We start from the raw sequence: 13,710 nt of genomic DNA on the forward strand, positions 1-13,710 counted from the left end.
AGCGGAAGGCAGTTGCTTAACCTGCGAGCCACCCAGGCACCAAAAAAACCCCATTTTTTTACCTGCAGTTCTCTCTGGAAAGAAATTACTCCTTTATACAGGAACCAGCCACAGGCTTCCATTTAGGAAAGATTAAAAGAGACATTCCTGTTGTAGTGATTTGGTGTATGGGGGTGGTGGGATGTTTATGGTAGAGGTGGGAGTAGCAACATTTGAAAAGGAAGATCTATATTTTTTAATGGCTCATGATCACAGTCATCTCTATGTAGAGCATCCATGGCTTTTCTCCCTTCTGAGAGATTTTATTGAGATATAATTGATACTCAGTGAAATATAGTTTAGTAGTTTTAACAAATGTGTACATACATATAGCCCACATGCCTGTTAAGATACAGCACATGGCTGTCAACCCAGAAAATTCTCTCCTGCTATTTTATCCTCAGTGCCTGCTTCTGCCCCATACCCCCACAACCACATTTTAAATTCTTTTGACAGAGGTAAGTTTCCTTGTTTCAGAACTTCATATAAACAGAATCATACTATGTGATCTTTTGTGTCTAGGTGTGCTGACTTGAGATTCATCTGTTTTGTTGTGTGTATGAGTAGTTTGTTCCTTCTAAAAAATGCTGATATTTAAAAAATGCTAATATGAGTATATTGTAGTTTACTCTCTTGTTGATGAAAATGTAGACGTTTCTAGCTTTTATGAATAAAGTTACTCTGATCATAAGTCTTGTGGATATGTTTCCATTTCTCTTGGGTAAATACTCAGTAGTGGAATTGCTAGGTCATATAGTAGGATTTAACAAAAGATATTGCCAAACGCTTTTCCAAAGTAGTTAAACTTAACATTCCCACCAGCAATGTATTAAACTTCCTGGTGTCCCACATGTTCACCAGTGTTGGGAATGATCTCATTCCATTTAAATTTTAGCCATTCTAGGTGGTGTTTTTTCATAGTTCACCATGGTTTTAATTTGCATTTCTTCAGTGTTTAGTGAGATGGAGCTTTTTTCATGGGCTTCTTGACCAGTCATATATTTTTCTTTGTAAATTGTTGGCTCAACTCTTTTGCCCATTTTTTTTTTCTGGATTGTCCTTTTATTGTTGAATTGTAAGGAGTTCTTTATATATTATGGATATAAGTTTTTTTTCAGATATATATTCTGTAAATGTCTTTTCCAAGACTGGCTTGACTATTCATTTTCCTAGTAGTGTTTTTTAATGAGCAGAAGGTTTTAGTTTTTATACGGTTCTATTTTTCCACCTTTAATGTTATAGTTAATGTTTTCTGGTCCTGTCTGGGAAATTCTTAACCCGATGTCTCAAAAATCTGTTTTTCTTTAGAAGTTTTACAGTTATTAGCTTTTAAATTTTGCGTGTATGATTTATCATGAATTACATTTTGTGTATGATGTGATGGAGTGGCTTGAGCTTCTCTTTTTTTTTCACATGGTTATCCAACACTATTTGTTGAAGACTTTCCTTTCCCCCATGAATTCCTTTGGAACCTTTATTGAGAATCAATTGACTATATACCTATGGGTCTCATTCTGAATTTTGTTTGGTTCCACCAACCTATTTGTCTTTCCATACTTCAATACCATACCATCTTGATTACTTTAGCTTTAATAACTGCACTTTTTCAAGATGGTTGTGGCTGTTCTAAGTTTTGTGCATTTCTAAAATTTAGGATCAGCTTGTCAATTTCTTTCAAAAAGCTTGCTTTTTTTTTAAGCCTTATTGATGTATAATTTACATGCTATAAAATGCACCCAGTTGAAAGTGTACAGTTCTTTGTGTTTTGACAGTTGTGAATACCTGTGAAACCATCACCACAATCATGATGTAGAACATTTTAACACCCCTAAAATTCTCTCTTTTTTTTTAAAGGTAAATATACAGAGGGTCCGCTTTTTTAAATTTTTGTTTATTTATTTATTTAAAGATTTTATTTATTTATTTGAGAGAGGGAGAACACAAGAGGGGGGAGGGTCAGAGGGAGAAGCAGACTCCCTGCTAAGCAAGGGAGCCCGATGTGGGACTCGATCCTGGGACTCCAGGATCATGACCTGAGCCGAAGGCAGTCGCTTAACCAACTGAGCCACCCATGTGCCCCACCCCCAAAATTCTCTTATACTTCTTTGCATTCACTTTCCTGGCTGACCACATCTGGCCCAATGGCACCTCTGACTGGCTTTCCATCACTACAGATTAGTTTTGCTTGTTTTAGAATTCCATATATATGGACTCATGCAATGTGTATTTTTTTGTGTCTGGTTCTTTGGCTCATTGTTTTTGAGACTCATCCGTGTTGTGTCTATCGGTTCATTTTTATTGCTGAATAATATTTCATTATAAGGGTATGTCGTAATTTGTTAACTTTTGCTTGTTGATAGATATTTGGGTCGTCTCCAGTTTTTGTCTATTGTAAATAAAGGTACTATGAACTTTCATTGACAAGTCTTCGTGCACACTTATGTTTTCATTTCTCTTGAGTAAATACCTGGAAGTGGAATTGTTACTTGATAAAAGTGTATGTTGGGACACCTGGGTGGCTCAGTCGGTTAAGTGTCTGCCTTTAGCTCAGGTCATGATCCCAGAGTCCTGGGATCGAGCCCCACATCGGGCTCCCTGCTCAGTGGGGAGCCTGCTTCTCCCTCTCCCTCTGTTTCTCCCCCTGCTTGTGTGCGTGCTCTCTCTCTGACAAATAAATAAATAAAATCTTAAAAAAAGGTGTATGTTAATTTTACGGGAAACTATTAAGTACTTTCCCAAGGTGATTGTACAGTTTTACCTTACTGTCAATAACAGATGAGAATACCAGTTGCTCCACATTCATGTCAGCACTTGATACCGGCAATCCTTTTAATTTTAGTGATTGTAGTAGGTATATAGGAGATAATGTGGTTTTAATTTGCACTTCCTTAAAGAATATAGTGATACTGAGCTTGTTTTCATGTGCTTTTTGATTGTGTATTTTCTGTGGTGAAGTATCTGTATCTTTTGCTTGCTGTTATTATTTGCTCATTATTTTTTAATTGGTTTGTCTTACTGATTTGTAAGATAATATGTATCTTGTAGATTGATTGTATATATACACGTGCATGTTTTTTTCCTAAAGAAATGAGTTCTTTCTCAGATTTATGTATTACAAATATTTTCATCCAGTACGTGGCTTGTCGTTTAATTTTCCTAATTTAATTTTTTCAGTATGTAGATGGTTTAACTTTTGATGAAATCTCATCAGTTTGTTCTTTTATGGTTTGTGCTTTTTGTGTCCCAACTGAGGTATTTTTTGCCTGTATTTACTTGTTTTGTCATTTACTGAGAGAGTTCTGTGATAATGATAACTGGATTTGTCTATTTCTCTCTTTGTAGTTCTGTCAATTTTGCTTCATGTATTTGAAGTTCTGTTATTAGGCATGTACATGTGTACAACTGCTTCATTTATGATTGTGGGGATGTCCTTTATTTCTGGCAGTGCTTCTTGTCTTGCAATCTGCTTTGTCACCTTTCTGATGTTATGTGTTTGTATGGTATATCTTTTCCATTCATTTGCTTTTAACCTCTCTATCGTAATTATCTTTAAAGTGGTGGATCTCTTATAAACAGCATTATCGTTGAATCTTGCTTTTTTGTGCAGTCTGAGTATATCTGCCTTTTTTTTTTTTCGAAGATTTTATTTATTTACTTGACAGAGAGAGTGAGAGTACAAGCAGGGGGAGCGGCAGGCAGAGGGAGAGGGAGAAGCAGGCTCTTCATGGAGCAGGGAGCCCGATGCGGGGCTGGATCCCAGGACCGTGGGATCACGACCTGAGCTGAAGGCAGCCGCTTAACTGACTGAGCCACCCAGGCGCCCCTAACTCTGCCTTTTTATTGGAATGCTTAGCCCATTGCCTGTAATGTAATTATTGGTTTTAATTCTAAATTGCAGTTTGTTTTCTGTGTAATTTTTTTGGAGGTTTTCTTTTCTCCTCTTTTGCGTCTGGCTTCCCATGTGGTGTCCATTGACACTGAAGTGGGATAGCCTCATTACCACTGGGTGATGGTGAAAATCCTGACTCTTCACTAGGCCTCCTCTGAGACTACCCAGCAGGAATGGAGTGGGGCTTAGTTACTTACAGTTTGGGGGTGGAAATCCAGATTCTTCACATGGTCTCCATTGACACCCTTGTAAGAGCCCAGCCCTCTTACCAGCTGGCAGGTGTGAAAGGCCCAGCTCCCTACCTGGGGCACCCCGTGAGGGTGCAAATCTAATCTCCCTCTTAGCAGTGTGGTTGGGGGCAGGGCTACAGATTTTTCCTGGTGTTTGCCTCGAGCTATTTACTAACTCCACTATTATCTAAAAGTTTTGTCTTGCAGGACAGCCCCTTTCCTGGTTTTTGGCTAGAGAGAGGAGGCTTTTGTTGTTTCATCTATGCCCATTAGTGTTTCTGGGTTATGGACTTTGTGAGCTCCAAGTCTGGGACAAAAAGAAAACTCTGGGATCTCCCAACTCTGTTGTTCTTAGAATCCTGAGGTCCCTAAACTACCAGCCTTCTCTACCTGTCAGTCTGCTGTCATTTTTTTTTTATTCTAATATCCAGGATTTTTAGTTGTACTTACCAAGAGGAGTAGGGATAAGTAGTCTTTCTTCAAATGTTTACAAATTTACATCAGTTTTTCTGTTGCCTTAGAAGTAGGGATTTTTAATTTTTGTTTTATTTTCTTACCTTTGGCTTCAAATTTACCATGGACCCTCTGAGGCCTCTTCTGCCCTTTTATTTGATGAAGTTTAGGTTTGCTGTGGCTCCCCAGTGCTCCAAACAGTGTGTCCTAATGGAAACGTGTTGTTGCTTTTAAATCATCCTGCATTCAGGCCTTCACCCCTTCGTGTATGCTGTTAGCTGCTGCCCTTCCTTCTATTCATTCCCAACTATAGGGGAAGCAAGTCAACAAATATTTGTCTAGAGTAGTTTTTGCAGGATAATCTATTGAACGGTTTATGAACAAACCTGTCTTCATCATCAGTCTAGGATGGAAACTGAGTAATGGTAATAAATGAACTGGGAGAACATGTGCATGTAGGTGTAAGTTACAAAATGCTGCAGGACAGGAGAGAATGACCCAAATCAGTATGGCATTTGGTTGTACCTATTCCTGCCCTTACTCCTCTTACTGCCGGTTTTGTCACTTCCTGGCTTTGGAATTAGTGATGACTCGGCTCCCACATCAAGGCTGACGTCCTCAGCTGGGCACTCAGTTGGCATTCAGTTCAGGACCCCCCTTGTCTTTCCATGACTTTCCTATCCTTTTTCCCAGGAACTGCTCCCATCAGACCAGGCTTGCTGCCATCCCACAAATAAGCCCTGTTGGTTCTGCTTGTGTCTGTACCACGCCATTCCTCTCTCTTCTGGGTGTTAGACACGAAGGGCAGTGTAGTGTATGCTCCAGGGTAGATCCCAGTTTTACTTCTTGCTGTGTGACTTAGGGTAAGTTACTGTGGCCCTCTGAGCCGTGGTTCCCCTGTTTGTGAACATAAAGAAGTACTTCTTTTCTCACAGGATGTACTAAGGAAGTTAATGTATGTGAATGTTGCTGAAGCCACAGGAGTTCAAATAAAATAAAATTTGGGTTCCATTGCTTTGTTTCCTTAATTAAAATGTAAGGCTAAGGGTCACGTTCATTTCTTCTAGTCTTTGTCTCATCAGCAGTACACAGTATGTTGAGAACATGGAAGAAACTAATTAGTTCATTAAGTAAATGTTTGAGTACCTCCTGTAATGCCCTGTGTTGTGTTAAATGTTGGAGCTCACAGATTTGCTGGACAGGACAGATGGGTGCCCAGGCAATTAAAATAGCACAGTGCATGCAGTGCTGGAGGTGTGTTCCGGAGATTTTGGGAGCACAGAAAAGAAGTGATGAAGGAGGATTCCTGGATAAAGTGTTGCTGGTAATTGTTCCTGGTTTTTTTGTTTGTTTGTTTTTTAGAACAGCTTTATTTAGGTATAATTTACATACCATAAGATCCACCCACTTTAAGTGTGTAATTCAGTGATTTTTAGTAAATCAACCGGTTTGTGTAACCATTACCACAATCCAAATCTAGACCGTTTCCATCACTTCAAAAAGATTCCTCATACCCATTTTCAGGCATCGTGGTGAAGGATGGGTGTGAATTGGCCATGCAGAAGTGCGGGAAAGGGAGGGCTGGCTTCCTGGGAGTGCAGATAAAGTGCGCAAAGCCAGGGGAGCATAAGACAGAATGGCTCAGTGTGGAAGGCATGCCTATAAGTGGGTTTATTTCTGTAGTTTACAGGTTTGCTCCTTCCTGGCAGCTGTATTCTGGCTTCCTCAGTCCTTGGAGCTCAGTTTCCTTAACTGTAAATGTGTAACTGTCACGCTGTTGGCCCCAACTTCCCCTAAACTCTCAAATCCTGTGACTGTCAAAACTTATGATGCCGGGCGCCTGGGTGGCTCAGGTGGTTAAGCGACTGCCTTCGGCTCAGGTCATGATCCTGGAGTCCCGGGATCGAGTCCCGCATCGGGCTCCCTGCTCAGCAGGGAGTCTGCTTCTCCCTCTGACCCTCTTCCTTCTCGTGCTTTCTATCTCTCATTCTCTCTCTCAAATAAATAAATAAAATCTTTAAAAAAAAAAAAAAACAACTTATGATGCCTTTGGTTGAAGAGAAAATAGCCTGTTCTTCTAAAAAACAATAGCCAAACAGAAAAACAGAAGAATTAGAGTGATGCTTACAGATCCTTTAATGGAACTTTCTGCTCTTTTTTAGGTTTTCCTGATTATTTGAGTAATAATGCATACTGGGTAGAAAAATTGTGAAATGCAGGAAGATAGGAAGAAAACATAGGTCACTTATAATCTTATTCAGAGATAATTGTTATTAACATTCTCTTGGTTCTTACGAGTTTTTTGTTTGTTTTTTGAGAGAGAGAATGTGCATATATGTGAGCAGGGGAGGGGCAGAGGGAGAGGGAGAGAAAACCCCAAGCAGGCTAGACGTCCAGCACAGAGCCTGATGCAGGGCTCAATCTCACGACCCTGAGATCATGACCTGAGCCGAAATTAAGAGTCAGATAGTCAACCCACTGAGCCATCCAGGTGCCCTGTTCTTAGGATTTTTTTGCATGTGTGTTTATATACTTAAATATTGATATTGTGCTTTAAATAAAGTTTTCCCCCACATTATTAAATAGTATCAAAAACATGATTTTAAATGCTGCAGGATTTTTGTGAAATTAAAAAAAACACGGCCTGTGCATTTTTTTAAATAGTAATAAAAGTAATAAAAAGACATGGTAAATTTCAAACTATGTAGAAGGAATAAAAAAAATTTTTTTTCTCTCCCTCCCATTTTACCACTTCTAAGAGTTAACAGTAGTTAACTGTTTTTACATGCTTTCAGAAATTGTGTGTATTAATTTATATTCTATTATGTGGATAAATCATAATTTGATCTTTTATGGATAGCCATTAAGATTATTACATTTTTGCTTTTACAGTGCTGAAATGAATATTTTCATGTGCACGTCTTTGAATTCTTACAAAAGTATATCTGAAGGATCAGTTCCTAAAAGGAATGCATGGATCAGGGAACACATTTCGTATTTTGATAGATGTGGCCAAATTGCTTTTCAGAAAAGATTGTGCTAATTTATACTTCTATTCTCATGAGTCCCTCTTTGCTTATATCTTTACCAGCATTGGGTATAACGTACTATTTTGTTCTTTGCCAGTCAGATGTTAGAAAAATGGTAACTTATTGTATTTTAGTTTATGCTTTAAAAATTAGATTGTACTTGAACATTATTTTCATATGGATATTAATCATTTTTCTATGAGTTACATCATATCCTTTGTGTAGGTGTCTTGAATTGTTCATATTTTACTGATTTGTAAGAACTATTTGCTGTTTAAAGAACTTAGCTAATGCAAATTGCAATTATTTATTTTTTTTTTACATTTTCTTCTCTTGACTGTGTTCATGGTCAGATTTATTAGTCTTGTCATTTAGGGCTTAGGGATTTTTTAAATTGCAAAATTATCTTAAAAAGTAAGTGCAGAGAGAACCAAGTGATTCTAATAGTTTTCCAAGTGAGTACCATAAGGATATTAAAGAGGAATAAGAACTAATCCAAGTAACTTTTGAACTCTGTATGTAGACTGTTTAACCTCTGACTCAGGAAGAAAAAGTGAACAGATCTTGAGTTCTTACTGTGTTTGTCCTTTGCAGTGTCCATTCTAGTGAATCTGTTGTATTTCAGGATTGAGCAAATAAGGGCTCCCTTGTTTCTTTCAGTATAATTGCAGTACAAAATAAAATAGTTATTATCAACACACAAATGACTTAATATCATGCAATATAGAACTATAATTAAGAATCTATAATTGTGTGAATCATCAAATATATCCCTACAATTACTGTAAATTTTAATTCTGATTCTGAACTATTCATGTGTAGCTATATAAGTTCTTTGTAATTTATTATTTATAGTTGTTCATAACCTAAAGGAAAATAGTAAGATTTTATGTTGGATAGAGCGATCAAAATGAAACCCCTTACAATGGGAACTTCTTTGTAAAAGGAACTCTGTATACTACTTTGAGAACTCTGATTTTAATTTGGTTTATTTTTCTAATACTTAGAGATGCTCTTGCATTCTGTGAAAGCTCTTTGAGAACTGAAATGTGTGGTGAAGGGAATATAACTTGAGATGATAAAATGAATATTTTTAAAGAGGGGTCATGAAGAGAAATATTTTTTATTTGTAAATGCAAGATTACTCACCATGTTTTGTATGTGTGTGTGGTGCCTTTGTGTTTTGGTTGGTGTTGATGACCTTTTCTCCCTATGTGCAGGTGTAATGGATAGGTAACAGAGAAACCCTCCTCACTGTCTCGTCAGGGAGGCAGAATGACTGAGTGCTTCCTGCCCCCCACCAGCAGCCCCAGTGAACACCGCAGGGTGGAGCATGGCAGTGGTCTTACCCGAACCCCCAGCTCTGAGGAGATCAGCCCTACTAAGTTCCCTGGATTGTACCGCACTGGCGAGCCCTCGCCTCCCCATGACAGCCTCCATGAACCTCCTGACATAGTGTCTGATGATGAGAAAGACCATGGGAAGAAAAAAGGAAAATTTAAGAAAAAAGAAAAAAGGAGTAAGTGCCATTTTTCCCTGTGCTTTTGATATATTTTAGATAAACTCTTACTTTAATCCCATGTACCTGCTATTTTCTGGGAATATGTCCAAAGACTCTTGTTTGACATTTTCTGTTTTTTACTTTTCTGGGTCTCAATTTTTGTATACTAGAGTTGTATTTTAGGGTCTTACTCTTGAAAATAAAAATACCAGATTTCCAGAAATGGTAAAGTTTTTTGGTGGAAGTTTCTTATATTGGTTATTTTAAATAATGTATAAGTAGATATTGGAATTTTACTTATATAGAATATTACTTTCTTGGCTAGGTTGTGTAAGCCAGTTAGGGTACTACACTTTATTGGAACTGTGAAAAAAATAGTTATTTGTTTGTCTTAAGCAAATGCCATAATGCATTCTATTTATAGTTCTGTTCAGTAGGAAAGATGAATTGTTTAAGCATAGCTCTTTAGTATGTTAAAAGCAGATCAGGTGAGTTATTTTAAGTATTGCTTTATTTTGACTTTTATGGTATTTTTAATTTGTTTTTTGAAGCATAACATTGAGGTTAGAATGCACAGATTATAATTTGAATGACTTATCACAAAATGGACATATGTCCTTGTAATTATAAACATCTGGAAATAGGGTGTTATCAGCACCATAGACATTCCCTTCCATGATCCCTTCAAGGGGAATCCCCTACCCTTCCCAAAGGTAAGCTTATTTCAGCATAGCTTGAAACTGCCTGATTTTTGAATTTATCTAAATGAAAGTATATTTCCTTTTGCATCTAGTTTCTTTTTCCCAGTTACATTTGTTAGATTCATCCATGTTCCATGTGGCAGTAATTTGTTCATTTTTATTGGTGGATTTTGTTTCATTGCATTAATATACTAGAATTTACTCTGCTGTTGTTGGTCATTTGGGTTGTTTTCCATTTTTGGCTCATGAATAGGGCTTCTGTGAGTGTCATTATAGCTATTTATATATTTCTTTTGTGTATGCCTGGGAGTGGAGTTGCTCTCTTATAGGCCATGCTCATTTTAGCATTAGTCGATCCTGCACAAAACGATTTTCCAGAGTGGTTGTTCCAGTTTACACTCACACCAGCAGTGTCTGAGAACTACATTGGCTTTATATCATGGTATCATGCCCTTAAGGTTTCTGCCCTTATGGATGGTGTGGAGTTTGTGGTATTTTAAATAGAGGGTAATTTGTGAAATATTTTTAATCTTTGTTATGAAATAGCTTGTAAGGCAGCTGGCTGAAGAAAAGAATAGGAGAATTCTATTTGGAGATGATGAAACCAAGCTAGGATAGCTCCAATATGATATAAAGCAAGTATCAGTGTGGAAACCAAGGCTCATGATGCAAACAAATGGGCTGATGCATTTGGCGACCATCCAGAGATTAGGGAATCTCCTGATTCTGTCCTCCACCCTAATGAGGTTTCAGTCCCTGCTGCAGTCTCCAGAAAAAACCTAACAGCTAGTGACAGGAGGGCAGGGTGTGATCAGGGAAGGGCTGGAGCATCCAAACAGCAGTGCCATTGGTGTCATGGTGTCAGACTGCTTCCAGTTACAGGGACCAAATATATGAAAAAAATCTAAGAGGACATTGTCAGATGATGAAAAAACACTCTATATTATAGAAGGACTCTTTCCATTAGCCCTCTCTGTAGATCCTTTGTGGTGTATTCATAATTTGGTTTGCCAAAGTTCCACCTAAAACCAGTTGTAAAGGTAACTGGCACTGTGCATTTCCCCCTCTTGTGGTCAGGAGATGTCACTGCCGCATCTCGTTTTCCCGGAGCAGAAACCTGTTTCATTAATGGCAGTACCCAAGAGGGATTGGCCAGGAAGTGAAAAGTGAGGTAGCCAGTGCCTGGTAGCACTTTTTTTGGGGGGCAGGGGGGAGGGTCCTGTTTTTAGAAAGTTTATGGCCGGTTTGACATTAAACAGATAGATGACTTCTGTTTCCTGCATTTCTTTGGCAGCTGAAGGCTATGCTGCCTTTCAGGAAGATAGCTCTGGAGATGAAGCTGAAAGTCCTTCCAAAATGAAGCGGTCCAAGGGAATCCATGTTTTTAAGAAGCCCAGCTTTTCTAAAAAGAAAGAGAAGGATTTTAAAATAAAAGAGAAACCCAAAGAGGAAAAACATAAAGAAGAAAAGCACAAAGAAGAGAAACATAAAGAGAAGAAGTCAAAAGACTTGACAGCAGCTGATGTTGTTAAACAGTGGAAGGAAAAGAAGAAAAAGAAGAAGCCAATTCAGGAGCCAGAGGTGCCTCAGATCGATGTTCCGAATCTCAAACCCGTTTTTGGAGTTCCCTTGACCGATGCGGCCGAGCGGACCATGATGTACGACGGCATCCGGCTGCCGGCGGTTTTCCGCGAGTGCGTGGATCACGTAGAGAAGTACGGCATGAAGTGCGAAGGCATCTACAGAGTTTCAGGTACCGGGGATGCTCATTTCTCTCCGGCGGTTTTTAAAAGTCACTTCCGTTTTTCAAAGGAAGGAAAATATTGGCTTGTGAGGAAAATTGTGGCATGGGTCCTATGTCGTCTTCATTTTCTAGATCCTTCCAGTTGAACAAAAATCCCCCACAGCGCGTGGGCGTGTGTGTGTTGACAGTTTGCTTTTTTAATGATACTCCCCTCCATCAGGACGCTTTCCACACGAGTTGTTCACAGTATGCCGCAGGCCGGCTGAGTCTAAGCGAAGCATATGAGTAGCGTCCCTTCCCTCTGGTGCACTCAGACTGGTCTTTAGTCTTCTCACCTCCTGCCTCTCTGAGCCGGGCTCAGTGTTGTGAGGAAGAGGAGCAGGGGTAGGACGCTTCTTGGCCAGAAGACACTTTTACTGACATAATCCTATTTCCTGAGGCCTCAAAGGCGAATGCTTTTGTCAGCCACCTGCAGCTGTTACATAGATTAGTGAAATTGATTTTTCCATTTGTTTATGTTCCCTACATGTGAAGTTTTAAATTTCTTATTTGGCAAGAATATAATTCATTCGGGTGTCTAAAATCAAGCCAAATGATTACTCTGATTTAAAGGAAATCAGAGGAAAAAGAATTTTAAAGGAAAAAGAATATGCTTCTTAAAGTAGTAGGACTTTTGTACTGTATAGGATGGTAGTCCTGCCCTGTGGCAACATCTGTGCTCCAAATCATTACCTTCCTGTGATTCAGTTTCTTAATACTGGAGATCTCTTTTATAAAACCTGTTGTTGGTCACACGTTGGTCATGATGAATCAAATCATACACATTTAGAATATAGATTACATGGAGTTTTTCCATTTATTTGGTTCATACATATTTTTTAGAGGGCAGATTTGATATTTTTTATTTTTTGGGGAAGGGACGGGCATCTTTGGTAATTGGGGAACCCTTTAGCAGTCCCCTAGATAGCATTTCATCGTTTAGGAGTATTTTGGCTAACATGCTACCATTTTATAGAAAATAAAATCCACAAATTAGGCATTGAATTTGAATTTATAACACTTTAGTAACATGAAAATAAACACATTTAAATGAATTGGAAAATTTGACTTTTAAAACTAATTAATGATGAATTGGTTTGTAAAGATTTAAACAATATTAACATAGTTGCTTCTCTCACATGAGTTTGATAAGAAGGAATTTTGTTTTAGGTGAAAGTTTCTCTGAAGAGTTTCTACAGCTTTGTTCAAAGGATTCTTTTGTCTTTGACCTATTTTTGATGTTTGCATTCTTTTGGAGAGTCAGTCACAGAACTCCTTTGTTTGTGTGTCAGAGCATTCAAACAGAGCTCTTCCCCTTATCATTGACTCCTGGAGGCTGAGCTGCTGCTTTGATCAATTTTTTATTATTTTTTAAGCTCTGACAGTGTGCTGCTGTGGATTAGAGTTTATGGCTGTGACTTTTCTTTCTTTGAATGCCCATAATAATACTGTTTTCTGCTGGAGATTTTTGGCTCTTGCTTATTCATATGTAAGTTCCAATTTTAAAACATATGTCATTTTGGATATGCTCTTTCTCTACCTAGGACATTTTATTTGAAGTGTCCAATTCTTAAAAAGAAAACATTTTGATAATTGCAGAGTAACAACAAACCAAACACATATTTTAATTGTTTACTTGTGCAGTTTTCTGGGTAGGCACTATGGGGGAGAAAAATCAGATACATATAAATAGAGAGAGGAGGCCTTTGCTAAGAATTTCACTTGAAGTTATCACTCACTATGTTTTACTCATATTGTCATAAAAATTAGAAAATGGGAATTATTGAGGTGCCTAGGTGTCTCAGTCGGTTAAGCACCTGACTCTTGATTTTGGTTTAAGCATCTGACTTTTTTTTTTTTAAAGATTTTATTTATTTATTTGACAGAGAGAGAGAGAGAGCGCTCAAGTAGGCAGAGTGGCAGGCTTCCTGCTTGGGAAGCCCGATGTGGGGCTCGATCCCAGGCCCCAGGATCATGACCTGAGCTGAAGGCAGACGCTTAACCGACTGAGCCACCCAGGCACCCCTAAGCATCTGACTCTTGATTTCGGTTCAGGTTATGATCTCAGGGTTCTGGGATCGAGCC

The 13,710-nt window shown here is 38.4% G+C and overlaps 1 protein-coding gene across 3 annotated transcripts in view; it reads left to right on the top strand.

The window, feature by feature from the left end:
- Positions 1-13,710, top strand: part of RALBP1 (ralA binding protein 1) — a 65,622-nt gene that overhangs the window by 24,260 nt on the left and 27,652 nt on the right. For 2 of the 3 annotated variants that reach the window (XM_088019713.1, XM_028123924.2), the window contains exons 2-3: positions 8,861-9,159; positions 11,137-11,595. In XM_088019713.1, the coding sequence (XP_087875839.1) occupies positions 8,916-9,159; positions 11,137-11,595 (703 nt within the window). In that variant the 5' untranslated portion in view covers positions 8,861-8,915. Of the gene's footprint in view, positions 1-5,793; positions 5,936-8,860; positions 9,160-11,136; positions 11,596-13,710 lie in introns of all 3 variants that reach the window. The other variant, XM_088019712.1, reaches the window with a different exon arrangement.

The sequence above is a fragment of the Eumetopias jubatus genome, unplaced genomic scaffold (assembly GCF_037043125.1).
Source record: "Eumetopias jubatus isolate StellerSeaLion01/CBP00866 unplaced genomic scaffold, mEumJub1_p1.0 scaffold_16, whole genome shotgun sequence".
NCBI lineage: Eukaryota > Metazoa > Chordata > Mammalia > Carnivora > Otariidae > Eumetopias > Eumetopias jubatus.